Source organism: Podarcis gaigeae, assembly GCF_964106915.1.
Source record: "Podarcis gaigeae genome assembly, chromosome: 1".
In the NCBI taxonomy this organism is placed as follows: domain Eukaryota; kingdom Metazoa; phylum Chordata; class Lepidosauria; order Squamata; family Lacertidae; genus Podarcis; species Podarcis gaigeae.
In genome coordinates, this window is record NC_139678.1 from 8,163,820 (window position 1) to 8,191,307 (window position 27,488).

General features: G+C 41.1%; 1 protein-coding gene across 1 annotated transcript; it reads right to left on the reverse strand.

Annotated features, from left to right (window-relative positions):
- Positions 1–27,488, reverse strand: LOC310844256 (potassium channel, subfamily K, member 16-like). Its single transcript, XM_083738163.1, has 6 exons — positions 27,341–27,488; positions 21,430–21,630; positions 19,691–19,811; positions 5,715–5,878; positions 5,027–5,189; positions 1–263 (listed from the first exon to the last, which is right to left on the reverse strand). The coding sequence occupies exons 2-6, from the start codon at positions 21,622–21,624 to the stop codon at positions 103–105; spliced, it is 804 nt and encodes a 267-aa protein (XP_083594289.1). The 5' UTR covers positions 21,625–21,630; positions 27,341–27,488; the 3' UTR covers positions 1–102.

Consider the following 27,488-nt stretch of genomic DNA (forward strand, 5'->3'; position numbering starts at 1 on the left):
TTGAGTTTAGCTGATTTTTATGTCTGTCTCCACCAGAATGCAATGATAAATTCTCCTCCAGTGGAAATCTAGCAGACTGACTCCTTTGGGGTGGTGTTATCTTCACCGTTTACTCTTTTTTGGTGAGCTTGCTTTTGGATCCACAGGTGCCAGGAATGAAGAGACCCGTTGAAACAACACAGCTATCCAGGCCAGACCAACGACGATCCAAACGGCTCCGAGTATCCGGTAGCCCGGAAAATACGTCCTGTCCTGCTTAATCCCTGGAGACACAGAGAAAAGCAACAATAATGTGTGAGGAGGTGATTTAAAGGACTCACCAATTCAGTTTATCTAAACTTCATTAGCTCACATTCACACCATACATTTAAAAGACATTTCTACCACTGAATTGTGGGAAGACGAACACAGGAAACTGCCAGTGTCCTTATTATTGCCTATTCATGGTGGTTTGGGTACATTATGCTGTTTCGGCCTGCAAAAGCTTTGGGGTAGTTGCACTACCACATTCCCAATCTGTGCACATCCTATAACTTCCTGCTTAATAATAATAATAATATTTGTACCCCACCCATCTGACTGGGTTTCCCCAGCCACTCTGGGAGGCTTCCAGCATATATCAAAACATTATAAAACATACAACATTACAAACTTCACTGTACATTTACAGGTAGGTAGCCGTGTTGGTCTGCTGTAGTCGAAACAAAAACAAAAAAATCCTTCCAGTAGCACCTTAGAGACCAACTAAGTTTGTTATTGATATACCGGTACATCTGAAGAAGTGTGCATGCACATGAAAGCTCATACCAATAACAAACTTAGTTGGTCTCTAAGGTGCTACTGGAAGGAATTTTTTTACAGTGGTACCTCGGGTTACATACGCTTCAGGTTACATACACTTCAGGTTACACACTCCGCTAACCCAGAAATAGTGCTTCAGATTAAGAACTTTGCTTCAGGATAAGAACAGAAATCGGGTTCCGGTGGTGCAGCAGCAGCAGGAGGCCCCATTAGCTAAAGTGGTGCTTCAGGTTAAGAACAGTTTCAGGTTAAGAACGGACCTCCGGAATGAATTAAGTACTTAACCCGAGGTACCACTGTATTTCGTTTCCCTATACAGGGGTGCCTTCAGATGTCTTCTAAAGGTTGTGTAGTTCTTTATCTCCTTGACATCTTCCTGGTTCCTTGTAACCTCACTTCTTGCAGTGAGGGACCCACCACAGATGGACCTCAGTGTCCGGGCTGAACAATGGGGGTGGAGTTGCAGTTCCAACCAAGAGAAAGGTGCAAAATCACTTTCCAGGAAAACATACTGGACATTTTCTTTTCTTTTATGTTTGATGCATCCAGCCCAACCCTCTGCAATGCAGGAATCTCAGCTAAAGCATCCATGACAGATGGCCATCCAACCTCTGCTTAAAATACCCCAGGGAAAGAGAGTCCACCACCTCTCATGGGAGTCTGTTCCACTGCCGAACAGATCTGACTGTCACAATTTCCCCCAAATGTTTAGTCCGAATCTTGCAACTTGAAGCCATTGGTTTGAGTCCTACTTGTCAGGGATCTAGCAGGGTCAGACGAATGGGAGGGGTCTGACTTGGACAATGAGAGAACACAATCACAGGCAGGACAGGAGTGGGTTAACTTGACCCCCTTCCTTCTCAGTCTTACAAAGTTGGCAGAGTAACAGAGAATCAGACCCAAGGGAGAGACATCTTGAGGTTACTAGGCAACCATGAAGGGAAAAGAGTTCAGGGGAATCTTCAGTGGAGAACAAAAAGAGGGAGTTCCTATGGTCTCCTCACAGCAGGAGGAGAAGAGGGTGAGAAGGCTATGTAAGAGTCAGAGGAGCAGGGCCAGACGTTGTCAAACCTTGTGTTGTCTGAGGAACGGAAACTCAGACTGAGCACCTGATTACCAGAGAATGATTGGTGTGTGCCGCGCTTTGTTTCTTTGACCTGTAAAGAATCTAGATCAAGGGAAGTAATAGTGCCACTGTATTCTGCTCTGGTCAGACCTCACCTGGAGTACTGTGTCCAGTTCTGGGCACCACAGTTCAAGAAGGACACTGACAAACTGGAATGTGTCCAGAGGAGGGCAACCAAAATGGTCAAAGGCCTGGAAACGATGCCTTACGAGGAATGGCTAGGGGAGCTGGGTATGTTTAGCCTGGAGAAGAGGAGGTTAAGGGGTGATATGATAGCCATGTTCAAATATATAAAAGGATGTCACATAGAGGAGGGAGAAAGGTTGTTTTCTGCTGCTCGAGAGAAGTGGACACGAAGCAATGGATCCAAACTACAAGAAAGAAGATTCCACCTAAACATTAGGAAGAACTTCCTGACAGTAAGAGCTGTTCGACAGTGGAATTTGCTGCCAAGGAGTGTGGTGGAGTCTCCTTCTTTGGAGGTCTTTAAGCAGAGGCTTGACAACCATATGTCAGGAGTGCTCTGATGGTGTTTCCTGCTTGGCAGGGGGTTGGACTCGATGGCCCTTGTGGTCTCTTCCAACTCTAGGATTCTATGATTCTATGAAATAAACGTACATGAATTTTCCAGAGGCTCGTTACTGCATACTGCCTACTGCCTGAGATCATTATACTACTCTAAAGATCAAGAGAAAACAAGCATGCTCCCTCTTCCATGTGACAGCCCTTGAGATATTTGAAGCTGGCTACCTTGTCTCCTCTCAGCCTCCTCTTTTCCAGGCTAAACATATCCAGCTCCTTCAACCATTCCTCATAAGGCTTGGTTTCCAGACCCTTGATCATCTTGGCTGCCCTTCTCTGCACATGTTCCAACTTGTCAACAGCCTTTTTAAACTGTGGTGCCCAGAATTGGACACAGTATTCTAGGTGTGTTCTGACCAAGGCAAAATACAGTGGTCCCCTTGATCTGGACACTATGCTTCTACAGATGCAGCCAAGAATAGAGTTAGCTCCCCACACACACACACACACTGCTGCATCACACGGTTGACTCATGTTAAGCTTGTGGTCCACCAAGACCCCTAGATCCTTTTCACATGTACTGCTAGTAAGCCAGGTGTCCCCCATCCTATATTTGTGCAGCTGCTTTTTCTTGACTAAGTGCAGAACCTTACATTTGTCCCTATTGAAATGTATTTTGTTAGCTTGTGCCCAGTTTTCCAATCTGTTAAGGTCATTTTGAATTGTGATTCTGTCTTCTGTGACATTAGCTACTCCTCCAAGTTTGGTGTCATCTGTACATTTGAGAAGCATCCTTTCAGTTCATTCAGCCAAGCATTTATAAAGACGTTGAACGACAACAAGCCCAGAACAGAACCCAGTGGCACACCACTTGTCATTTTTTTCCAGGATGTTGAGGAACCATTGATGAGTACTCTTTGGGATGGCTTCTGTAAATCCAGAACAGTTCCTGGAAAATAGGGATACTTGAAGGGTCTGTACTTGAGAAACTTAAAAAATGGTTTGGGTTCCAGATTATAATCATTGCAAGATTATAATCATTCCAGATTATAATCATCATTTTTTATGAAACCTGAACTGAGCTTTCATATTCTTCAGTACAGCGGATTGGTTGCCACCAGTACCTCCCCCCCCCCCCCTTTTTAATTAAAGACTTTATTGATTTACAAAAGTGTGTGAATGTCTCTCTCTCGTATTTTTTCCATGTAACATTTTTACAAATCAGTTTCATTTGTTGAGAAATTAGGAAGAAAAGGGGAAGAAGATGAGTGGGGTTGGGGTCGGGTGGCGATGTTTCTCTTTTACTTACTATATGAAGGGTTTGGTGTCAGCGTTGCTTGTGCAGGTTCTTTGCTGTTCACTTGTGTTCCTTTGGTGGTGAGAGAGGTTGGGGTTGGCCTAGGATGTGGTTATTCATTTGAGGTTGGCTATGGTGGTCTTTGTTTTCATGTGTGAGTGGGTTGGGTGGGTGTTTTGGATCAGGTTAGCCATATTGATTTGTATGCTGTTGATGGGTTTTTGTCATTGTCTTGTTGGACTGTGTACGTGATAAAGGTGAGCCATACCGGGTTGAAGGTGCCTTCTTCTATTTGTCCCCTTGTCAGTTTCAGTTTATTGCATAATTTTTCTAGTCAGGCTGTTTCCCATACTATTTGGTACCATTGGTCCATGCTTACTCCTGATAGGTCTCTCCAGTGTCTGGCTATGATGCTTCTGGATGCTTAAAGTAGGTAGGTTATGAGTTCTTTGTGGTGTAAGTGGGCATTATTGTCTTGGACGATGTTTAGTAAGGCCAATTCTGGGGTGGTTTCTAATACTTGCTTGGTTATTTTACTTATTTCTCATATGGTTCTTGTCCAGAATAGTTGGGTTTTGGGGCACTCCCACCACATGTGGAGGTATGTGCCTGTGGAGGTGCACCCTCTCCAGCATTTTGGTGAGGTTCCTGGGCATATTAGCTAGTTTTCTTGGTGTTAGGTACCACCTGTAGGTGAGTTTCAGGATGAGATCTTTTCTTTTCATTGATATGGATTTAAAGGGGGGTTTAGAACACATTTTGTTCCATTGAGTGGGGTTAATATCATAGCCTATGTCATCCTCCCATTGTTTTTTGATTGCGTCTAGGCAGTTCGTGGGATTTTGTAGTAGTATTTTGTATATTCTGGATGCCATTCCTCTACCTGTCCCTTTGTTGTTAGAAGGAGGTTTTGAAGGTTGTCAGAGGCCTAGTTGCTGTTGATTTTACTGCTGGATTGTTTAAGAGGGTATGCAATTGGTGATGTGTTAACCAGGGCATTTGGGTGTCTTCTAGTTTGTCTTGTATTTCTTGTGTTGACAAGGGTTTGTTATTTTTGTAGAAGTCTATTAAGTAATATAAGCCTTTGGTTTGCCAGGTTTTAATCTGGAGGTTTTGTGCTACGTGGTGGAATAATGGGTGGTGTGGCAGGGGAATTAGTGGGGATAGGATTGGGGACAGTTTGCCTATTACTGCCACCAGTACCTTGAGGCCACAAATGACCTTGCTTTATCTGTACAATCAGTTAAGCCCACAATATCAAAGTATTTTGAAAGCCTTACCTATTATATAGTCTCCAAAACCAATGGTGCTGAGTGTAACAAATGTAAAATAGATAGCTTCATAATAAGCCCAGCCCTCCATCCATTGAAAGAAGAATGATGGCAAAATAAGAAACATTAGAATTCCCAGAACCACGAAGATGAAAATGTATCTTGCTGATTTCTGAAAGATAAAGCAAGAAAAGAAAAGAAAAAAGGCAGGTTTGATGCAACAGAGCTCAGTTCTCTCGACCTACAGCCATGCACTGTTATTTTAGGCTGCGTTAACAGATAAATAATAATAATTCCACCCGTTAAACTTCATCTGGAGCACAATTCCTGCTGATGTCACAATTCATGGTGGTCAAGCTCTATGGTGGTATTTCATTCCTAATTGAAGGCACAGTTCAAGTTTATCTTCCTCAGATGGCATAATGCACATGTCTAATTTATCCTTCTCTTCCACCTCTTATAGAGGCAGCTAATCAGATATGCATATGTATATGCAATAAAATAGAAGAAGAGATCTGTTGGATCAGGCAAGGGCCCATCTAGTTGAGGATCCTGTTCTCATGAAAGCTGACCAGATGCCCACTGGAAACCTGCATACAGGACCTGAGTGCTGTCTATGTCTATAGCAGCCTATGTCAGCCTCAGTCTTGTGATTGGTAAGATTAGAAATTATCTCCAGATAAAGTAGCTGAATTACCTTCCTTCCTTTCCCATACACTTTCTCTGCACAGCTTTCGAAGAGTCTTGAGATTGAAGAGCCAATATAGTTAAAGCAGATGAGGTTGAAGGGGATTCCAAAGAGAGCAAAAAGAACACAAAAGAGCTGACCTTCTCTCGTTTGGGGACAGAGGTTTCCATAGCCTGTTGAAAGATTAAGAAAGGGTTGCAAAGGACATCAGCAACTATTGATTTGCCAATTGCCTAGAGAAGTTACAGAGCAGGGTCCCTACGAAGGGTTGTTTCCAGTGGAATGCGGCATGTACATTGAGACTGACTGTTCCTTCCTTTCCTCTCTCCTGTACAACCCCCAAATCTGCTCCAGAGGATCCCCATACCCTCTGGAGCAGACATTGAGGATGCTCAGAGGGGTACAGAGAGGAGAAGAGGGGTCAGTTTCATTGTGCAAGCAGAGGTCTGTGCACAACCAAAATGGCAGCCTTGAATACAGCCCAATGTATTTATTTTAAATACTGCACTCACCGACCTCCTTTATGCCGATGCACCTGGTGTTAGGATAATTATGTGGGAGCTTCAAGTCTCTCCCTCCTGTTCCTTGGACCGGACAGGCCCACTGTGGAAGAACTGACCTGAGATGCAATGGAAGAGGCCAAGTGTGCAGGTATGACTTTGGTGACCTTGTGAAACATTGGGTGAAATGGAGACTCATCATGGCAACCCTTTAAAAAAACCCAAAAGATTGATAATATATTTGTCATGAAAATGTGGCGGTCACAGCATTTTCATGATAATCAAAACAAATGTAGATTGATCTGCAGTGAGGAGAGAGCGGAGTTCCTCCATTCGTGACCGTCATGGCTAAAATAAGTTGCAATTCCCAAGCCCCTAAAGACTTTAAGAATGCCCAAGGAATTTGATTTCTCTCAATTCTTGTGTGACCTGGCCTTGCCTGTGAACTGGAACATGCTTAATCTTCAGATTTTTCAGTTCTTCAAAATTTGTGATACAGATATTGGATTAAAAAATGAATTACAAAAAACTTATTTTGGGATAAATTTAGAAATGTATTTGATGATATGTCTTTGGTGATGAAATAGGGCAATTTTTTTCAAAATTGGTTATAGTTATTGGATTAAAAAATGAATTACAGAAAACTTATTTGCTTTGGGATGATATGTCTTTGGTGCTGAAATAGGGCATGCAAGGAGCGTCTTAGACAGAGGAACCACCATTGTGCCCAGATACCCCATAATAGCCCTCAGGGTAAGTCTTCTGCTCAGAAAAACCTCCATTTTAGTTTCCTTTGCGATTGGCCTCAATTAAGACTTGGCTGATCTATCTGCCAATTACTTCTTATTAATTAATTCTTATCCAGAATGCAAATTGGCTGCTGGTGTAAAAAGAGGCATTATTTAAGAGGCTGAAAAACAAAGCAAAAAGCTTATCTTAAATTATCAGATGATTGGGATGATCTGGTTAGTTTAAAATCTTCATCTTATATTACTTTTAACTCTCCATCCCTTCAGTGTGATTGAACCCATTAGCATGGGAATAATAATATAATTGCAATTTATTATTTATGTGTCACCCATCTGACTGGGTTGTCCCAAGCCACTCTGGGTAGCTTCCCCTGTTCTGCAAAAACAATACTTCGATCTTGTTGGAATTCAACCTCAAACTGTTGGAATGGAATACACTGTTTACCTAAGGGGACAGACACAAGTTTTCAAAGCAGAGGCTGCTAAGGGAGTGATGAACAGAACTCAATATGGCAAAGACACGGCTGAACGCACCATTGATTGTTAGTATCATCCCACAATTATTGGATGAGCAATTGCAAGAGCTCAGAGATGAGATGCACAGAATGGTGAATGAAAATGGATCAGAGAAAGACCAGACTAAAGAATTCACAGGACCTTTGGGGGAAAATATTGATCAACATATGGCAGAGATAGAGAGAGAAAGGATCTTGTGCACAGGTGGAAATGAACTCAGAGGAAAAAACCACCAAGCTTCTGGCAATTCATAGTCACAGAATCGTAAAATTACAGAGTTGGAAGGAACCCCAAGAGTAATCTAGTTCAACCCTCTGCAATGCAGAAATCTCAACTAGAGCATCCATATCACATGGCCATCCAACCTCTGCTTAAAAACCTCCAGTTATGCAGAACCCACTGCCTATAGTGGTTCCTCCAATTCTTGATCAGAGCCTTCAGAGGGTTGCAGAGAGGCCTTAGCACTCTTGAAATCCTCTGAATCATCTGAGTCAGTTTCAGAATCAGAATCAGAACCTTCATCAGTGAGTGTGGGGCTGTGCTGCTGTTTATCCTCAGACTCTTCACTGTCATCAGGATAACATTGGAAAATTCTCTCATTCTCCCCCTACTTGCCATTGTACTCAACACTTCTAGTGAGCCTAACTGTATTAGAGTCAGTCATCATTACTCTGTAAGAAGCCTTCTGATATCCTAGAAAAATACCATGCAAACCACGTTTGCCTAACTTGGAGCTTTGTGGTGTGTGAACCCACATGTCAGAACCAAAAATTATCATGTGCTTGATGTATGGTTTCTTGCCAAACATCTTTTCATAGGGGGTACAACCAATCGGTGATGACAATCAGCGATTATAAGTATAAACAAAACAGCTGAGCACTTCTGCCCAATAACTCTGTAAGATTGGCGTTATGCAGCAAGGTTATCAAGCTTTGAAGCAATGTTTGATTTACCCTTTCACAAAGTCCATTCATCCAAGGAGACCGTGGACTTGAAAGGTCATGTTGAATTCCTTTCTCTGTCAGAAAAGCTTCAAACTTTTGAGAAGTGCGTCCCAAATTATTCTTTTCTCGACATCTGTCCTCAGATTTATCTCAAAATAGTCTTTCAAAGTTTTTTGGGCCTTCTTGTAGATCTCTTCATCTCTAAATAGGGTGTCATTCATTCTCTATCTAAAGGAGCCAGCTGTTGTCAATTTCATCTCCATCTTTACGGCGTTATGGTCGGAGCAAGTCTTTGGGCAGATTTCTACTTTTTTTATCTTTGGAGCCATCCCACTAATAACCCATATTTGGTCGATTCTTGTCCATGTCATGTTTGCTTCAGAGAAAAAGGTTCCCTCTCTTTCCAGAGGGTTCCTTGTTCTCCAAATGTCAATCAAATCCATATTTTCAGTCATTTCAAAGAAAGTCTTTGGTAATCTCCCATCCTTGGAGACCACCTGTCTTTGTGCTTTGTCCATGTTTGTGGAGACCACACCATTCATATCTCCCATCATAATTACATTATAATCCAAATGGTCCATTAAAGTCTCATGCAACTTCTTGAAGAATTCTGCCTTCCCTTCGTTTGGTGCATAAATTCCAACTGTCAAAAATTTTTCTCCTTGGACTTGTATTTCAATTGCCCAAAATCTTCCTTGTTCATCTTTAAAAATCAGCTTTGGGGCCAACTTTTCCTTTGCATAGATCACCACTCCTCTTTTCTTAACTTTGTCTGATGAAATAAATTCTTGTCCTAATCTTTTATTTATAAGCAGTTTTCTGTGTGCCCTGGTCACGTGGGTTTCTTGTAAGCAAATCAAGTCCAATTGTTCTCTTTTCAAGATGTGAAAAACCTCACGCCTTTTTCTGGGAAGGTTCAAGCCATTGCAGTTCCAACTTAGAAATTGCAGAGACATCTTGTTGTTTAATTAGTCCCTCCTCCAGCTGCTCCCTGCTTCTGTTCTTCCTCTGTCTGTGGTTTCAGTCCAAATGTTAAATTTAGAATATCTGCTTCTGAAGTCCGTTCCACCACTCCCTTCTGAAGATCCTCCTCGTTTCTTTGCAGGAATTGTTCTTTGTCTTGCACTGTTCTTATTTTTACTTTCTTTCCTTTGTAGTTGAAAGACAAACCTTGTGGAAATTCCCACCTGAAAGGTAGATTGTTGCTTTTCAGCAGGTCAACCAGGTCTTTGTAGTGAATTCTCGCCTCCAGAATGTATTTAGGGATGTCCTTGTAGATCTGCACATAAGCGTCTTCGATCTCTAAAGTTTTCTGGTAATGTAGATTTAATATTTTGTCTCTTTCCTCTTTGGATCTTAAAGTTATCAGACAATCCCATGAGGTCTTTCTGTTTTGTCTCTTGCCCAGTCTGAAGGCTGCTGTTATCTTAAATTCTTCTTCCTTCAGGTTTACCTGCCAAAATTCCGAAAACTCTTTTGTGAGAAAGTCCACTAAGTTATCTTTTTCACTTTCAGGGACTAATCTTAATCTCAGATTTCTCTCTTTCCTCTGTAGGTCCCACAAAGACAAGGTCGCATCATGTTCGTCCAACTTTTTACAGACTGGTGCCAATTTCTCCTGTGTAGTTTCAGCAGTAGTTTTAGCTTCTTCAGCAATTTTCCGAGTTATGGCATTCTCTTCAATCAATTTATTTATAGTTTCTGTGTTAGATGTAATACTTTTAGTATTCAGATCTAGTTTTGTTGAAAGTTCTGTCAACTGTTTAGTATTTTCCATACTCTGTTTTGTCAAAACTTCTAAAGATTCATTTATTTTAAGTAATGCTTGTGTCACTGGATCCATGGGTATATTTGTCACTTTTTCCTGCCCGGCTGCACCTGCTGGCAGTAGGCTTGATATTGAGCCCCTTTTCTTTTGTGCAATTTTACTTTTAGCTCTTGTTGTTATCTCTTCTGGTGGGCCACTCATGTCCCAAGGTCGTTCCCACAGGCGCAGCTTTTAGATGGAAAAATCCACTGACTTGTTGTTTTTACAGTCTGTATTGCAACTGTTACCCCTCAGCCCTCTAGAGGGAGTAATTCAAAGTATCCAATAAACACGAGAACAAAGAAACGGAAAGTCTCCAAAGAAAAAGTTTTTAGCAACAATCCTCCAATGTATCAAAACTGTCCATTAATAGTTTCAAGTGAAAGTCTCAAACTTGTAACAAATAAAGTCCCAACTTTGTAGCAAATCTCAGATGACAGTTCACTGTCTCGGTGCCCTACTCAGGCAGTCCGTTCCAAGAGTCTAAGACGGCAGAAAACTCTTTTTCCCTTTACTTCTTCCATGCAGGTTAAACAAAATCCACTTATCTTCCCCCTTGCTCCTACTTGCTAGGGGGAGGTTCAAGTTCAATGTCCAGGTTACAATTTCCAAGTCAATTTTTCGCCCAATTGCAGCTTTGTAGTTTCGTTGCTTTAGCTGTCATGCAGTCCGGGAAAGGCAGACTTCCTTAATTATTACCTTTCCCGTTTTCGGCCAGATTTTTAAATGAAATTTAAAGTCCCAATAAGCCTTTCAATCCTACTTACGGGCATTCAAATTCAGTTTCCGATTTCAGGAAGGAATCGGCGCTCTCCGCTCATGGCAACGCGGCTTCACTCCACGGGCTGGGTAGCGACTCTCAGCACCGCGCGCGCACCCGATGCCGCTCCGGAGCCTTTAAAAAGGCTCTTTTGCAGTAAAGGGGGGCGCAAATGGTGCCCACCGAGTCTCCTTGCTCACAGGCTTCTGCGCCTGTGATTTTTAGGGATCCCCGCTTCGCCGTAGCGGTCAGACCCGAACTCGTGAAGCAGTCCTCCTACGGAGCTCGAAGGGAGGACCGCCATTAAGCGCTGGCGCCAACCGGAAGCCGTGATGCGAGGTTTCCTAATACAACAGAATTCTTTAAAGGGGAAGAAACAAAATGAGAAGAAAGATAAGATCCTGGAAAAGATGAAAGAAGGAGAAAAGAAATTGAGGTCAAAACCAAAGTCTCATGAGATTTTAAGAGAAATTAAGTTTTACCAGATGCAGTATATGGAACTGATGAACCAAGAGATAGAATGGAAAATTAAGCAAATGAGACAAAGGACATTTGAATCAGCAGACAAATGTGGGAAACTTCTAGCATGGCAATTGAAGAAGAGACAAAAATTGAACACAGTTACAAGTTTGGAAGTGGAAGGAAAGAACATTTATAAACCAAATGAGATTAGTAACTGTTTTCAGAGTTACTTTAGAAGATTATATGCAAGAGGGCCAGAGAACGAAGGAGAAATAGACGATTTTCTTAAGAAATATGGTTTACAAAAGATTTCACAACAAAGTACAATGGTTTTGAATGAGAAAATACCAGAACAAGAAATAGAGGGTGCCATTCAAAATATGCAATTGGGGAAATCTCCAGGACCAGATGGGTTGACCTCCAGATATTACAAGGCCTTGAAGGAATGGTTAGTACAACCGCTGAAGGAGGTCTGCAATGAAATTTTAGAGGGGAAAAAGGCACCGGAATCGTGGAAAGAAGCATTTATTACACTTATACCAAAAACTGAGACTGAAAAGAACCAGATAAAGAACTACCGCCCTATATCATTACTTAATGTGGATTACAAAATATTTGCTGACATTTTGGCAAAAAGATTAAAGAAGGTGTTGGTGGAAGAGATTCACAAGGACCAGGCTGGCTTTCTCCCAGGGAGACATTTGTCAGACAATGTGAGAAATATAATTGACATTATGGAATTGCTAGAAGTCAACATTAACACAAAGGTGGTATTGATATTTGTGGATGCGGAGAAAGCTTTTGATAACATTTCCTGGAATTTTATGAAGAAGAATCTCCATGGGATGTGGGTAGGCCAAAGATTTGAAAATGGTATAGGTGCAATATATTCTGAACAAAAAGCGAAATTAATTGTGAACAATGTGGTTACTGAAGAACTCCCAATAGAAAAAGGGACACGACAGGGGTGCCCAATATCCCCGCTACTTTTTATATCTGTCCTGGAGGTTTTGTTAAATATGATCAGGGGGGACCAGCTGGTTAAAGGAATTCAGGTCGGAGCTAAACAATACAAATTGAGGGCCTTTGCAGATGACTTAGTTTTAACTTTACAACAGCCAGACACTAGTACGAAAAGGGTTTTAGAACTAATTCAAGCTTTTGGTCATGTAGCAGGATTTAAGTTGAATAAGCAAAAAATAAGGTTTTGGAGAAAAACTTAACGAATGGTGAAAAAGAGAGATTTCAAAGTGAAACTGGATTAATGGTGGCAAAGAAAGTGAAATACTTGGGGATTAACATGACATCTAAGAATGTGAACCTATTTAAAGATAACTATGATAAATGTTGGACAGAGATAAAGAAAGATCTAGAAATATGGTCAAGTTTGAGACTCTCCTTGTTAGGCCGAATTGCTGTAATTAAGATGAATGTATTGCCTAGAATGTTATTCTTGTTCCAAACATTACAGATTGTTGATAGAATGGACTGTTTCAAGAAGTGGCAGAAAGATATATCTAAATTTGTCTGGAAGGGCAAAAAGCCCAGAATAAAATTTAAGATATTAACTGATGCAAAAGATAGAGGGGGGGTTTGCCCTGCCGGACTTAAAACTGTACTATGAATCGGCAGCTTTCTGCTGGTTGAAAGACTGGCTACTTCTTGAGAATACAGACATTTTGGATTTGGAAGGGTTTGATAATAGATTCGGTTGGCATGCATATATATGGTATGACAAGGTAAAAACTCATAAAGGATTTAAAAACCATATTGTCAGGAAAGCACTATATAATGTTTGGATTCGATATAAAGATTTGCTGGAAAATAAAACCCCTAGGTGGTTGTCACCAATGGAAGCTAAGGAGGTGAAAAAACTTAATATGGAATCGAAATGGCCAAAATATTGTGAAATATTGGAGCAAGAGAGTGGAAAAATCAAATTACAGAATTTTGAGAAAATGAAGTCTAAGGTACGAGATTGGCTTCATTACTATCAAATAATGGAAGTGTTCAAACAAGACAGGAAAATTGGCTTCCAGGTGGAGAGATCAAAATTAGAAACAGAACTGTTAGAACCCAATACTAAGAATTTGCCAAGAATGTATAACCTGCTGTTGAAATGGAATACACTAGATGAGACAGTTAAATCAGCTATGATTAAGTGGGCACAAGACATTGGTCATGATATTATGTTTGCTGACTGGGAACAGTTATGGTCCACCGGCATAAAATTTATGGCATGTAATGCCTTAAGAGAAAATATTATGAAAATGATTTACAGGTGGTACATGAGCCCAGTCAAGCTTGCAAAAATTTATCATCTGCCCAATAATAAATGTTGGAAATGTAATGAGACTAAGGTACCTTCTACCACCTTTGGTGGACTTGCCCGAGGATTAAGGCCTTCTGGGAAATGATTTATAATGAAATTAAGAAGGTACTTAAATGTACTTTTCATAAGAAACCAGAGGCATTTCTCCTGGGCATGGTCAGCCAACTGGTGTCTAAGAAGGACAGGACGTTTTTTATGTATGCTACCACAGCAGCAAGGATTCTTTTAGCAAAGTATTGGAAGACACAAGAACTACCCACATTGGAAGAATGGCAGACGAAGGTGATTGACTATATGGGACTTGCGGAGATGACCGGCAGAATCCGTGACCAAGAAAAAGAGACGGTGGAAGAAGACTGGAAGAAATTTAAAGTATATCTTAAGAATTGTTGTAAAATTGAAGAGTGCTAAAATGTCAAGGGAAAAGAAAATATTGAATTATAGCTGTAATTGATTAAGTATGAGAAGAAGCTAAAAAAAAGAAAATAAGTAATTAGATAATGGGTGTGAGGAGTTGTTGAAAAAATCTCAAAACAGGGATGCAGAAAAGGGGAGGTAAGGGGAAGTCTGAGAAGTAAGGTTATGAAAAAGAGGTTTGAAATTATACATGTTTATATGTTTTGTTTGTTTATGTATTGTGTGTTGTTTTGTTTTTAAATCTGTGTTGAAAAAACCAATAAAAAATTATAAAAAAACAAACTTTTGAGAAGTGAATTCTCCCCCTCGATCTGTAAATAAACATTTCACCTGTTTATCATGCACATTTTTCAACCAAGCACAGAATTCCTTGAACCTAGGAAACGCTTCTGATTTCTGCTTGAGATTGAACACATGAATATATCTGGAATAGGAATCAATGAGAACCATGAAGTACCTGGTTCCACCCAAAGAGGGTGTTAGTGGACCAACAAAATCAGCATGCACTACCTGGTATGGTTCTGTAGCTTGTCTACTAGATACCTTACCTTTTGCAGTCATTTTGACCTTGTTTGCTGCGCATGCCTTACACTTCATGTGGTACCTGCAGGGTTTAATAGTCATACCTTCAACTAAGGCAGGCATTTTAGAAACTGCCTCGAAGTTTAAATGACCAAGTTTCCTGTGATAATCATGAATACATCCTGCATGCAAAACCTTGTTAGTATTTGCAATACAAGTTTCATCCTGCACAACATCAACAGAATCATCATAATGTAATACAAACAAATGATCAACATAATCAGCATGCAATACAAAGACATCTTTCTTGGTGATGGTGCACTTCCTCTTCTTGAAGGAAACATCTATGTCCTGTTCAGTCAGCTGCGAGGCGCTCAATAGGTTGTGTGCAGCATCTGGAACAAAAAGAATGTTTCGTATTGATGCATCCAAACTGTGAAGCACAACCGTTTTGTAGCCTTGACTGGAGATCGTGTGGTCATCCGCTTGGTGAATCGCACCTTCCTGCATAATGGACACGAACAGGTGTTTGTCTTTGCAGACGTGCCGGGTGGCTTCCGAGTCTATGATGAAGAAAGATCTAGATGTCCTCTGGACCTTTGGAGTGTAGCATGAGACCATGGCCTTGTGTTGCATTGTCCTGGACTTCTGACCTTTGCCTTTTCCACGCGTTGAACTTTCGCTGCGTTGCTCTGTTGCCTTGGCATTGGGATGTTTACATTCCCCCTTCATGTGGCCTAGATGCCCACATAGTAGCATTTCACTGCCTTCAAAGCTTTGGCGCCATCTAGTGGTTGCACTGCATTCTGGGATGAAGTCTGTGAGGAATCCCCCTTAGTGATACAGCTAGCACTACACCGATCCGCTTCATTCAACACCACAGCAGTAACATGCACTACCGTGAGCTGAGCAGTAGGCAAAACAGCAAGCTGGCTGGCAATCGCTTCCCAACTTGAACCCAAAAAATGTAGAATCATGAAGGAATACACAGCCTCTGGAAAGGTGATTCCACGCTGTTGCAGCTCATGCCTTAGATTCTGCATTTCCATGAGGTGAGCACGTACATCTGCTCCATCAGCAAGTGCCATATCATGCAACTTGGCATAAAAGAACAAAGAAGCTCCCACCTCTGTTCTTAAATGTGACTGTTGAAGCCATTTCTGAGCACAATTCAAAGTGTTGGTGCTGACCTTTAAAGCCCTAAATGGCCTCGGTCCAGTATATCTGAAGGAGCGTCTCCACCCCCATCGTTCTGCCCGGACACTGAGGTCCAGCTCCGAGGGCCTTCTGGCGGTTCCCTCACTGCGAGAGGCCAAGTTACAGGGAACCAGGCAGAGGGCCTTCTCGGTAGTGGCGCCCGCCCTGTGGAACGCCCTCCCATCAGATGTCAAAGTGATAAACAACTACCTGACATTCAGAAGACATCTGAAGGCAGCCCTGTTCAGGGAAGTTTTTAATATGTGACATTTTGGTGTATTTTTCATCTTTGTTGGAAGCCGCCCAGAGTGGCTGGGGAAACCCAGCCAGATGGACGGGGTACAAATAAATTATTATTATTATTATTATTATTATTATTATTATTATTATTATTTATAATATCTCTTTGGCTGAGGCCTTGTCACGCAAAAGACAAAACTCTGCAGGGGACACAATAAGCGTTAGAGTTCCCCTTGCTTTGGAATCCTTAGACTCCCATTCTTGGGTAACTGGAGCTGGGGGGCGCATCTGTTATGACATTAAACAGACCCTCTTTTCTTAGCAGGGCTTCTGCATACTGCACCCATTCCTGATAATTCCCTTTTGAGAGCTTTGGTATCCCCATCGCAAATTGAAGAGCCCCCTGTACTTTTGGATTGGCCATTGTGTCTTCAAAGCAAGCTCAGTCTGTTTCCCAGCAGCTGCATTTCAAACAGCACCCTTCTGCCGCAGCCGGTTAGTGCTTTGGCCTGAAGTTCAAAGTCCACCCTTATTGCCAATTAATTAGGGACTGGCAGGCTTCCCGGGTAATGAGCACCTACCTCCCATCAATCTTCTTGACACGCAAAGATAATCTGCATTCCGTTCTTCTGGGCCCAAAACCAAAAATGTCGGAATTCCCGTTCGACCGAGCTCCTCCAAGCTCCTCCAGAATCGCCTCCGACAGTAATTAACGACCTGAGCCTCTTATAAGGCTCCAAGCACATTCCCATTATGCAGAGTATCCAACACAGGGAAGGACGAGAAGTATGAGCTACATGCTAAGAGTTTTATTACTAAGCTATGGAGACAGAAAAGAAATACATCGTCTCTCTGTGAGAGCAGAGAGCAACTGAACAAACAAAGGAACAGGAAACCAGTAATGTCACATCTGTCTCCCGTGAGACTTCCAACAGTGTGGAATCTCTGGAATGCAGGGTGACAAATTGAAACTGCAGAGTTTCGAGAAATTAAAGGATAAAGTGCGAGATTGGCTTCATTATTTTCAAATAAGGGAGGCCTATAATTTAGATAAAAAAATTGGCTTCCAGGTGGAAAAATCAAAATTAGAAACAGAACTGCTAGAACCCAAAGCTAAGATACTATCAAGAATGTACAACTTGCTGTTGAAATGGAATACTCAGGATGAAACGGTAAAATCTGCTATGATAAAATGGGCACAAGATGTCGGACATAACATTATGTTGGCTGACTGGGAACAGTTATGGACCCACAGGTATGAAATTTACGGCATGTAATGCCTTAAGAGAGAATATTATGAAAATGATATACAGGTGGTACATGACTCCAGTCAAGCTTGCAAAAATCTATCGTTTGCCCGATAATAAATGTTGGAAATGTAAAGAGACTGAGGGTACATTATTTCACCTTTGGTGGACGTGCCCAAGGATTAAGGCTTTCTGGGAGATGATCTATAATGAAATGAAAAAGGTATTTAAATATACTTTCTTGAAGAAACCAAAGGCCTTTCTCCTGGGTATGGTCGGCCAATTGGTGCCAAAGAAGGATAGAACTTTCTTTATGTACGCTACAGCAGCAGCAAGAATACTCATTGCAAAGCATTGGAAGACACAAGATCTACCCACCTTGGAAGAATGGCAGATGCAAGTAATGGACTACATGGAATTGGCAGAAATGACCGGCAGAATCCGAGACCAGGGAGAAGAGTTGGTGGAAGAAGAATGGAAGAAATTTAAAATCTATCTACAGAAACACTGTAAAATTATTGAATGTTAATGACGTTGGAATGAAACGAAGTGGTTCTAGTAATAAGGCAAAATAAGAATATGCAAGAATGGATTGATATTAGATGAAAATTTGAAGTTATAATATGTGAGGATAAACAATTAAGGGTAAATTAAGAGGGTATGAATTTGCTGAACAAATTTTTAAATGGAATACAAAAAAGGGAGGTGTGAGGAAATCATGAAAATAAGTAAATGAGTGGTAAGATATTAGAAAGAGGGATTTTTATTTTTTTATTTTTTATTTTTACGTTAAATTTTGGTTTTTGTATTTTCTTTGTGTGTTTTTTGTTTGCTGTTTTGTAACCTTTTTCTTGTTAAAAACTTAATAAATATTTTTTTTTTAAGGAATCTCTGGAATGCAAAACAGTGTCTTGTGACTCCAAGCAACTGCACAGTGGCAATACACAGAAACTAACACCCACAACCTCATGATGGAGTGTGTTCTATTGTCAAACAACCCTTATTATCAGAAAGCTCTTACTGTCAGAAGTTCTTCCTGATGTTTAGTCGGAAACTCCTTTCTTGTCTTTTGAAGCCATTGCCTCGAGTCCTCCCCTCCAGAGCAAGAGAAAACATGCATGCTCCCTCTTCCATGTGACAGCCCTTGAAATATTTGAAGATGGTTCTCATATCTTCTGTCAGGCTCTTCAACCATTCTTCATAAGGCTTGGTTTCCAGACCCTTGATCTTCTTGGCTGCCCTTCTCTGCACATGTTCCAGCTTGCCAAAATCCTTCTCAAATTGTGGTGCCCAAAACAGAACACAGTATTTCAGTGGTGGTCTGACCAAGACAGAATAGAGTGGTACTATTGCTTCCCTTGATCTGGATACAGTACTTCAGTTGATGCAGCCACCAAAAACCCGGATCCTTTTCACATGTACTACTAGTAAGCCAGATGTCCCCCATCTTATATATGTGCAGCTGGTTCTTCCTGCCTGAGTGCAGAAGCTTACATTTGCCCCTGTTGAAATGCATCTTGTTGGTTGTGGCCTAGTTCTTCAATTTGTTGTTTGGAATCCCAATTTGTGCTTCACACCAAAAAGCTTAGCCAGAGCTTTCCAAACTGTGTGTCGCAACATGTTAGCGTGTTGGCTGCAGTGTGTAGGTCATGCCAACGCTGGAAATGGCTTAGTTTAACCACCAGCTTGCTGGTAAAACTGAATTACCGTGTCACAAATTGATGCATGTATAAAAAGTATGTCACCAACATGAAAAGTTTTGAAAGCTCTGGATTAAACAGTGCTAATAAGGTAGGTTCTCCCACTCATTCAGTGCATGGTTTTCTGCATTGAAGGCATTCATCTAGACATAAAGGGTGTGTGGTTTCTTGAGTGTATTTTGTAGCTTACTGGAAAGAAGTTGCAATCCTATGCAAATTTATTGGGGAGCAAGTCCCACTGGATGCATAGGGTTGTGCTGAGAGGGACGGATTTGCATTGGGAGACTGGCATTGGGTCAGTTGCACAAGGTGGGATTTGAACTCGTTTCCTAGCCCAACTACTTTCCACAGGATGGTTTTAATAATGGGTTGGCCCCAGAAGGGTGGGGAATAAATAACTAATCAGGGAATGGTCTTGTTGGGCATATAATAAATGAACTATTTATTTGGCCAGAAATGGAAAGACAAAAATGAGATGTGAAGGATGATGAAGGAGCAAAAGCAAAACCTGCAGCTTTACACAATTTATCTGAGAGCAGTTGAATGCCCTGCATACTATATTCGCGAAGAAGCCAGAACCAAATGACAGTACCTATTGTGGTTAACATAGTTGCCACGAAGAAGAAAGAAGTACTGAAATCCCAGCTGGCCGTTCCTTCATCACCATGTCTTCCTATAGGTTCTACTCCCATCTGAACATATTTTACCAGTTTCTGCAATTGAAGGCAAGACTCTGAATATTCCAACAATAAGAATAGCCCCTCCTCTGATTATCACCAGATACTGCTAACCAAATCGCTATGCATTCAGAAGGGAAGTTCTTGTGGATCAGACCAGCACGTTCTTCCCCCAGGGGCCAGCCCAATGCTCATGGGAAGCCCACAAACAGGACCTGAGCACAACAGCCCTCCCCTCACTTGTCACCCCCAGTAACTGGTAGGCATAGGGCTTATGCACACTCAACTTTTCCTCCACTCTTTCCAGGCAAAGGCCGCACTCCAATAGCAGTGATGCCAACACTATAACAAGCTGTGTTGTTTATATCTCAAGTTCAATACTAAGTGTTTCTCTTCCTTGACCCCAAGAGAGGGTTTGGTCTTCTTGCTCCAAAAACATACACTTTAGTAGCAATGCATAAATCATTACCCCTTGGCTTGGCTGTCTTCCTAAATTCTTCTGGACAGATTCTGCTTGGAGTATTGGCTCTCCCATATTCTCAGTCAACCAAACAACGGTGAGACTACTCCATCTCCCACCCTCTGTTCTAAGGCACAAAGACACACTTTTCAAGGCAGTTAACCAGACAATTCTTCAGCTTTTCTGTGACCTTGAACAGAGTCCCCTGTTTTGCAGTTGCTACATGACATATGTTCTCCTTTTCCCAATATATTTTTATAAAATATGTGTCCCAACAAATATAGTACAGTTGAACCTTGGTTTTTTAATGCCTTGGTACTCTGACATTTTGGCTCTCGAATGCCACAAACCCCAAAGTGATTGTTCCGGTTTGCGAGTGCTTTTCGTAAGCCGAACATCTGACGCAGCTTCCGTGCCTTCCAATTGAGTGTAGGATGTGCCTGCAGCCAATCGGAAACCACACCTTGGTTTTCAAACCATTTTGGGAGTTGAACAGACTACCGGAACAGATTAAGTTCCACAACCAAGGTTTGAATGTACAAATATTAACAAAAACCCGCTCTTTACAGCTGAATTGGAGGAAATGTAAATTTGGGGTTTCTGTGGCAATGATTCAGCTTTTCTGTGACCTTGATTGGAGTCACCTGTTTTGCGGCTGCTACATGACGTATGTTCTCCTTTCCCTAATTTATTCTTTGCAAAATACATTTCCCAACAAATACAGTGCTAATACTAACAAAAACCTGCTCATTATAGCTGAATTGGAGCAAAAGTCAATTTGGGTTTACAATGGATTGCTGTTAACAAGCTGGTTTTCACGAGGAAAGCCCCAGAGCAACGAAATGGTGCTCAGACACGGAGCTTTAAATCATGGCCAGGCCTGGAGAGAGTGAAAGAAAGCTCAGTGTGGAGAAGCCCATGCTGCCTCCAACAGTGTTGGCAGAACACAGCCATAATGACTAGTAGTCATTCCTTGTCTTATCCTCCAACAATCTGCCTAATCCTCCATGGGGATAAATTTTCACATGCAGAAGGAAGGGTGAGTCCTTATGGCCCTATGCTGGCCACTGATTCGGTCCCCACCTCAATTCCCACCTCCTAAACTGTATTCCCCCCATATATACTTTCTGATCTCTTAACCTCTGGTGTCCTGCCACGGTCATCCCTTTCAGTCTTGCTGAAGTAATGCCTTACCTGTATGACTAATTCCACCTCTTCTGGGCTGAGAGCGGTGTAGTTCGAAAAAAATTCCTCTTTCAGGTGAAACATTGCATCTTCCATTTTTAGGTAGTGATCCTTCTCCAGAAGCTCAAAGATGAGGGCCCCCATCAGCAAGTAAGTCAAGATGCCAGCCACCAGAAGGAGGCCCTGTGCCCTGCTCACACGCATGTTGTTCTGTGTGGGAATGAGGGCCAAGGAAGAAGCAAACACAAGAGCGACTATAGTTTAGTAAAGCGAGTCCTTATTTGTCTTCACCCAGACTCAACAGTACAGCCCCATAGCTGGGCACTCTCCATAGCTGGACCCAAGCTAATGAAATGAATTTCAACAGGGAAGGTTCTGCACTTAGGCAGGAAGAACCAGATGCACAAATAGAAGATGGGGGGACACATGGCTAAGTAGCAGTACATGTGAAAAGGATCCAGGGGTCTTGGTGGACCGCAAGCTGAACATGAGTCAACCGTGTGTTGTTAATACCACAAGGTTTATCTAAATTAGCATTGTTAAACATCAACAAAATGTATCATGACTTATCAATGGATATTGACAGACAGCAGTCATTGAACCTGACCCTGTGGGGGAAATTCAAAGCTCTTAAACTGAACATAATATCTAGTTTATATCTTAAAAGAAATTCCAGTTCACATACCAAGCAAATACTTTCAAAATATTAAATCTTTGTTTATAAAATGCATTTGCGGAAGTGGCAGGATTTAAGCTAAATAGGAATAAAACTAAATTATTAGTTAAAAACATGAAGGAAGAACAAAGAACCGAATTAGAACAAAACATTGAGATTGAAGTCCATAAAAAGGTTAAATATTTAGGGATTTGGTTAACATCAAGAAATATAAACCTATTTAAAAATAATTATGAAAAAAATTGGCTTGAGGTAAAAAGAAATTTAGAAATATGGAGCAGAATGAATCTCTCAATGTTAGGAAAAATATTGGCAATTAAAATGAATGTGCTGCCAAAAATGCTATTTCTTTTTCAATCAATACCAGTCATCCTGAAAGATGAATGCTTTAAAAAATGGCAGAAAGAGATTTCAAGATTTATCGGGGGGCGGGGCAAAAAGTCAAGGATAAAACATAAAATACTTACAGATGTAAAAGATAGAGGCGGGTTTGCCCTCCCAGACCTTAAATTGTATTATGAATCTACTTGTTTGGTATGGATCAGGGACTGGATGAGATTGGATAAGGAAGAGGCATTAGAACTAGAAGGACATGATAACAGATTTGGCTGGCACGCATACTTATGGTTCGGGAAAGGAAAGGTTCATAGAAGTTTTTACAACCATATAATCAGGAAATCACTAATGAGAGTATGGGAGAGATACAAAGACTTATTAGAACAAAAGACCCCATGGTGGCTTTCACCACATGAAGCATTACTGCTCAAACCACTTGGAAAGAAAGGAAAATGGCTCACATATGCTGATTTATTAAAGGAACATGATGGAAAATGAAAATTAAGAGATTATAATGAGATCAAAGACCACTTTCAGAGTTGGTTGCATTATCGACAACTATATGAAACACATAAAGAAGACAGCAAGAAAGGATTTAGTTATACTAGATCTAGGTTTCAAACAGAAGTGATTGAAGGGAAAGTGAAACTACTGAAGGCCGCATACAGCATATTATTAGAATGGGAGACGAAAGATGAAGAGGTAAAATCAGTTATGATTAAATGGGCACAAGATGTAGGGCATAACATTATGATGGAAGATTGGGTTAAATTATGGAAAACTGACTTAAAATTTACAGACAGTTCCCTATTGAAGGAGAATTACATGAAGATGATGTACAGATGGTACACAACACCAGTGCAGTTAGGGAAAATGTACAAAACTAGTTGAAATATATGTTGGAAGTGTAAGGAAAAGGAGGGGACATTTTATCATATGTGGTGGGATTGTAAGGTAATTGAAAAATTTTGGGAAATGATTTACAACGAATTGAAGAAAATGTTCCATTTAACATTTGTTAAAAAACCCGAGGCATTTTTGTTGGGGATTGTAGAGAAAGACCTGCCAAAAAAGTTGAAAAACATCTTCATGTATGCGACAACTGCCACGAGAGTTCTGGTAGCACAAGGATGGAAGACTGAAGAAACCCCAACTAAAGAATCATGGCAACAAAAATTGACGGACTATGCAGAACTGGCAAAACTGACATATAAGCTACGGGACAAGGATAACTGTGACTTTAAGGATGAATGGGAACCCTTTACAAAGTATCTGAAGACGCAACGAAGCAAACTGGACTCCTTGGCAGGTTTTGAATAAACATTCACAAACCTTTTATTGATAATAATCAGCTAAATAGTTTGAGGATCTATACAACTTTGTAACATGCAGAAAACAGCATTCTTAGAGAAACCAAAGACTGGAACTGAGGGAAATCGGGGTGGGGTGGGGAGTTGGGTTTTGTGTGTCAGGGAACTGCAGGCAATGAGGGAGGAAAGAAAGCGAGGATATAGAGAACGATCCCCCCTGATTAGCAGTTTCTCGTCCTCAGAGAAGAGAGAAGAGGAGAGGAGAGTGAGTCTGAGTCGGAGGGGCTACTTCCGAGAGAGAGTGTTCCTTGTCACAGGGAAAGACGGAAGGGACTGGGCAGGTGGATGTGCTGGGGGAAGCGAGGGAGAAAAGACGCCAGTCGGAGCAAGGCGTCATGAAAGTCGGATCACTTGGTTTATTTCTGCCTGTAATTGAGTTGGGAGGCAATAAAGAGTGAAATTTATGGCTGGCTGCCTGGAATGCTTTCTCTGCTGAGAGCAGCAACACGAAGCAGCTGGAAAGCTGACAGTGTGGGAGGGGGGAGGAAGGAAAATGGGGGGGGACAAGGATGATATGTTTATGTTTTTGGATAATATGTCTTGTTATAATTTTGAATAAAATTTTTTAAAAAATATGCATATGGGGCTCTTCAGTTCCAAGAATATCTATTCAAACAATGCAAAAGTTGATCAAGGAAGTAGGATTTGGGATCCCAGATTTAGAACTGTATCACCAAGCATATTTAATGTCAGGTACACAATTCTGGGGGACGCAGGTGGTGCTGTGGGTTAAACCACAGAGCCTAGGACTTGCTGATCAGAAGGTTGGCAGTTTGAATCCCCGTGACGGGGTGAGCTCCCGTTGCTCGGTCCCTGCTCCTGCCAACCTAGTAGTTCGAAAGCACATCAAAGTGCAAGTAGATAAATAGGTACCGCTCCAGCGGGAAGGTAAACGGCGTTTCCGTGTGCTGCTCTGGTTCGCCAGAAGCAACTTTGTCATGCTGGCCACATGACTCGGAAGCTGTACGCCAGCTCCCTCAGCCAATAAAGCGAGATGAGCGCCGCAACCCCAGAGTTGGCCACGACTGGACCTAATGGTCAGGGGTTCCTTTACCCTTTACCTTTAAACAACTCTGGAGACCCACAACTGAAAATAGCTGTCCAAATTGGGCTACCTTAGAATATTCCTATGTAGTACTGCAAGAAAGATGGGTGGCACTCGGGTCTAAATATGTTAATATTCGAGATACTATTGAAAAAATAACATCAGTTTGAACAAAATGGCATCACATGTTCAAAAAAATATAAATTTGACCTTTTCTCCCATGACAAAATGGCTTTGTGGGGAAACACGTCTTTAAAAATCGTGTCAGGACGTATTGCTGCTATTAAGATGAATGTATTGCCAAAAATGCTGTTTTTGTTTCAAACTTTGCAGATTGTGGATAAAATGGAGTGTTTTGGGAGGTGGCAGAGAGATATCTCTAAATTTGTCTGGCAGGGCAAAAAGCCCAGAATTAAGTTTAAGATATTAACTGATGCTAAAGAAAGAGGGGGCTTCGCCCTGCCAGACTTAAAGTTGTATTATGAATCAGCAGCTTTCTGCTGGTTGAAAGATTGGCTGCTTCTTGAAAACACTGATGTTTTAGATTTGGAAGGATTTAACAATGCTTTTGGATGGCATGCATATCTGTGGTATGACAAGGTTAAAATACATAAGGCTTTCAAGAACCATGTTGTCAGAAAAGCAGTGTTCAATGTCTGGACAAAATATAAAGAATTATTGGAAAATAAGACCCCAAGGTGGTTATCACCAATGGAAGCTAAGGCCCTGAAAAGACTCAATATGGAGGCCAAATGGCCGAAATATTGGGAAATAATAGAAAAAGATGGAGACAACTGGAGGTTGCAGAGTTTGGAGAAACTAAAGGGGAAAGTGCGCGATTGGTTACATTATGCTCAGATCAAAGAAGCTTTTAAGTCAGATAAAAAGTTAGGATTCCAGGTGGAAAAATCGAAGTTAGAAACAGAACTCTTAGAACCCAGCTCTAAGATACTTTCAAGAATGTATAACTTGCTGCTAAAATGGAACACACAGGATGAAACGGTCAAATCAGCTATGATAAAATGGGCACAGGACATAGGGTACAACATTATGTTTGCTGACTGGGAAAAGTTATGGACCACAGGTCTGAGATTTACGGCGTGTAATGCCTTGAAAGAAAACATTATGAAAATGATATACAGGTGGTACATGACTCCAGTCAAGCTTGCAAAGATATACCATCTGTCTGATAATAAATGTTGGAAGTGTAAAGAAGCTGAAGGAACATTCTTTCACCTCTGGTGGACTTGTCCTAGAGTGAAGGCTTTCTGGGAAATGATATATAATGAGCTGAAAAAGGTATTTAAGTATACCTTCCCTAAGAAACCAGAGGCCTTTCTTTTAGGCATTGTCGGCCAGAGTGTGCAAAAGAAGGATCGAACTTTTTTTATGTATGCTACAACAGCAGCAAGGATACTCATCGCTAAATGCTGGAAAACTCAAGATTTGCCCACGCTGGAAGAATGGCAGATGCAACTGATGGACTATATGGAACTGGCGGAGATGACTGGTAGAATCCGAGACCTGGGAGAAGAACTGGTGGAGGAGGACTGGAAGAAATTTAAGGACTATCTACAAAAACATTGTAAATTGTATGAATGTTAAGAAAGATGTAAGATCGGTAATAAGATGGCTCCAACAAATTAGTTATAATGAAAAGAAATCTATATGTAATTGAAAGAAAAGATAAATTTTGGATAAATAGTATGTTAAAATTAAAGTTCTAAAAAAGTGAGTTAAATTCTAAAATTTGAGAAAACTACACTATATGAATTGAAACAAGTTAGCAATTTGCTAGCAAATATATGAGTTTAGAAGGCAGGAACAAGAGATGTGAGGAAGTCCAAAGATGAGAATGAAATGTGGATAATGGAAAATTCTATGTTACTATGTATGTCTTTTATTGTCTAAACAAAAATTTTAATAAATATCATTATAAAAAAATAAATAAATAAAAATCGGGAAATACTTTAATAGGTTAAGATCTGGTGAATTACAATAACAACTCTGTAAAGTATAGAGTTTTGGGTTTTTTCATCCCATCCTCCCTTTACTTTGCCTTCTACACGGCTGCTGTTTCTCCCCCGCCCAAAAAAAAAGTCTCTTGAATATGACATTGCAAGTAAGCTCTGAGGACAAAACCATATGTGAATATGTTGATAGAAGAACTAGGAAAAACCTATTCATGTCAAATTGGTTTCTAAAAGGACTCCCACATATTGACTGTGGAAAAAACAACCGCTTCAGTGACTACTCGGGAAAGTCGTTCAAGGTGTTAGGACACTGCATGTCAAAACACACTTTCTTTTTCCGGGTTTGGTTTGGTTTGGTTTCTTAAGAAATACAGTTCATTGGGAAACATAGCGGATGAAAACCAGAAGGCTTTGTCATGGTGGAGCTAGTGTGTTTTCCCACTTCCATAACCAGCCCAGGGGTCATTTGGAGGAGGGAATTGAAAGGAGGGGAGAGGTCTTTGCTTGGCTCCTCACTCACCCTGTCAGAGTCCTTAGAGTCTAATTCTTAAATTATCCACTTCATTAACTCCCAGTATCTGATGGAAGAGTCTCAGTGGTTCCCTTTCACTGGGTAGCTATTTGGGAGGAGCAGCTTAACCCCCCCCCCCATGGGCTCTATGAGGTCA

Coding starts and splice junctions, on each gene's coding strand:
- LOC310844256 (XM_083738163.1), bottom strand. CDS start 21,624: ATGCGTGTGAGCAGGGCACAGGGCCTCCTTCTGGTGGCTGGCATCTTG. Junction 19,812..21,429: donor AGGTGGAATTAGTCATACAG/GTAAGGCATTAC, acceptor CTTCAATTGCAG/AAACTGGTAAAATATGTTCA. Junction 5,879..19,690: donor AACTATGTTAACCACAATAG/GTACTGTCATTT, acceptor ATCTTTCAACAG/GCTATGGAAACCTCTGTCCC.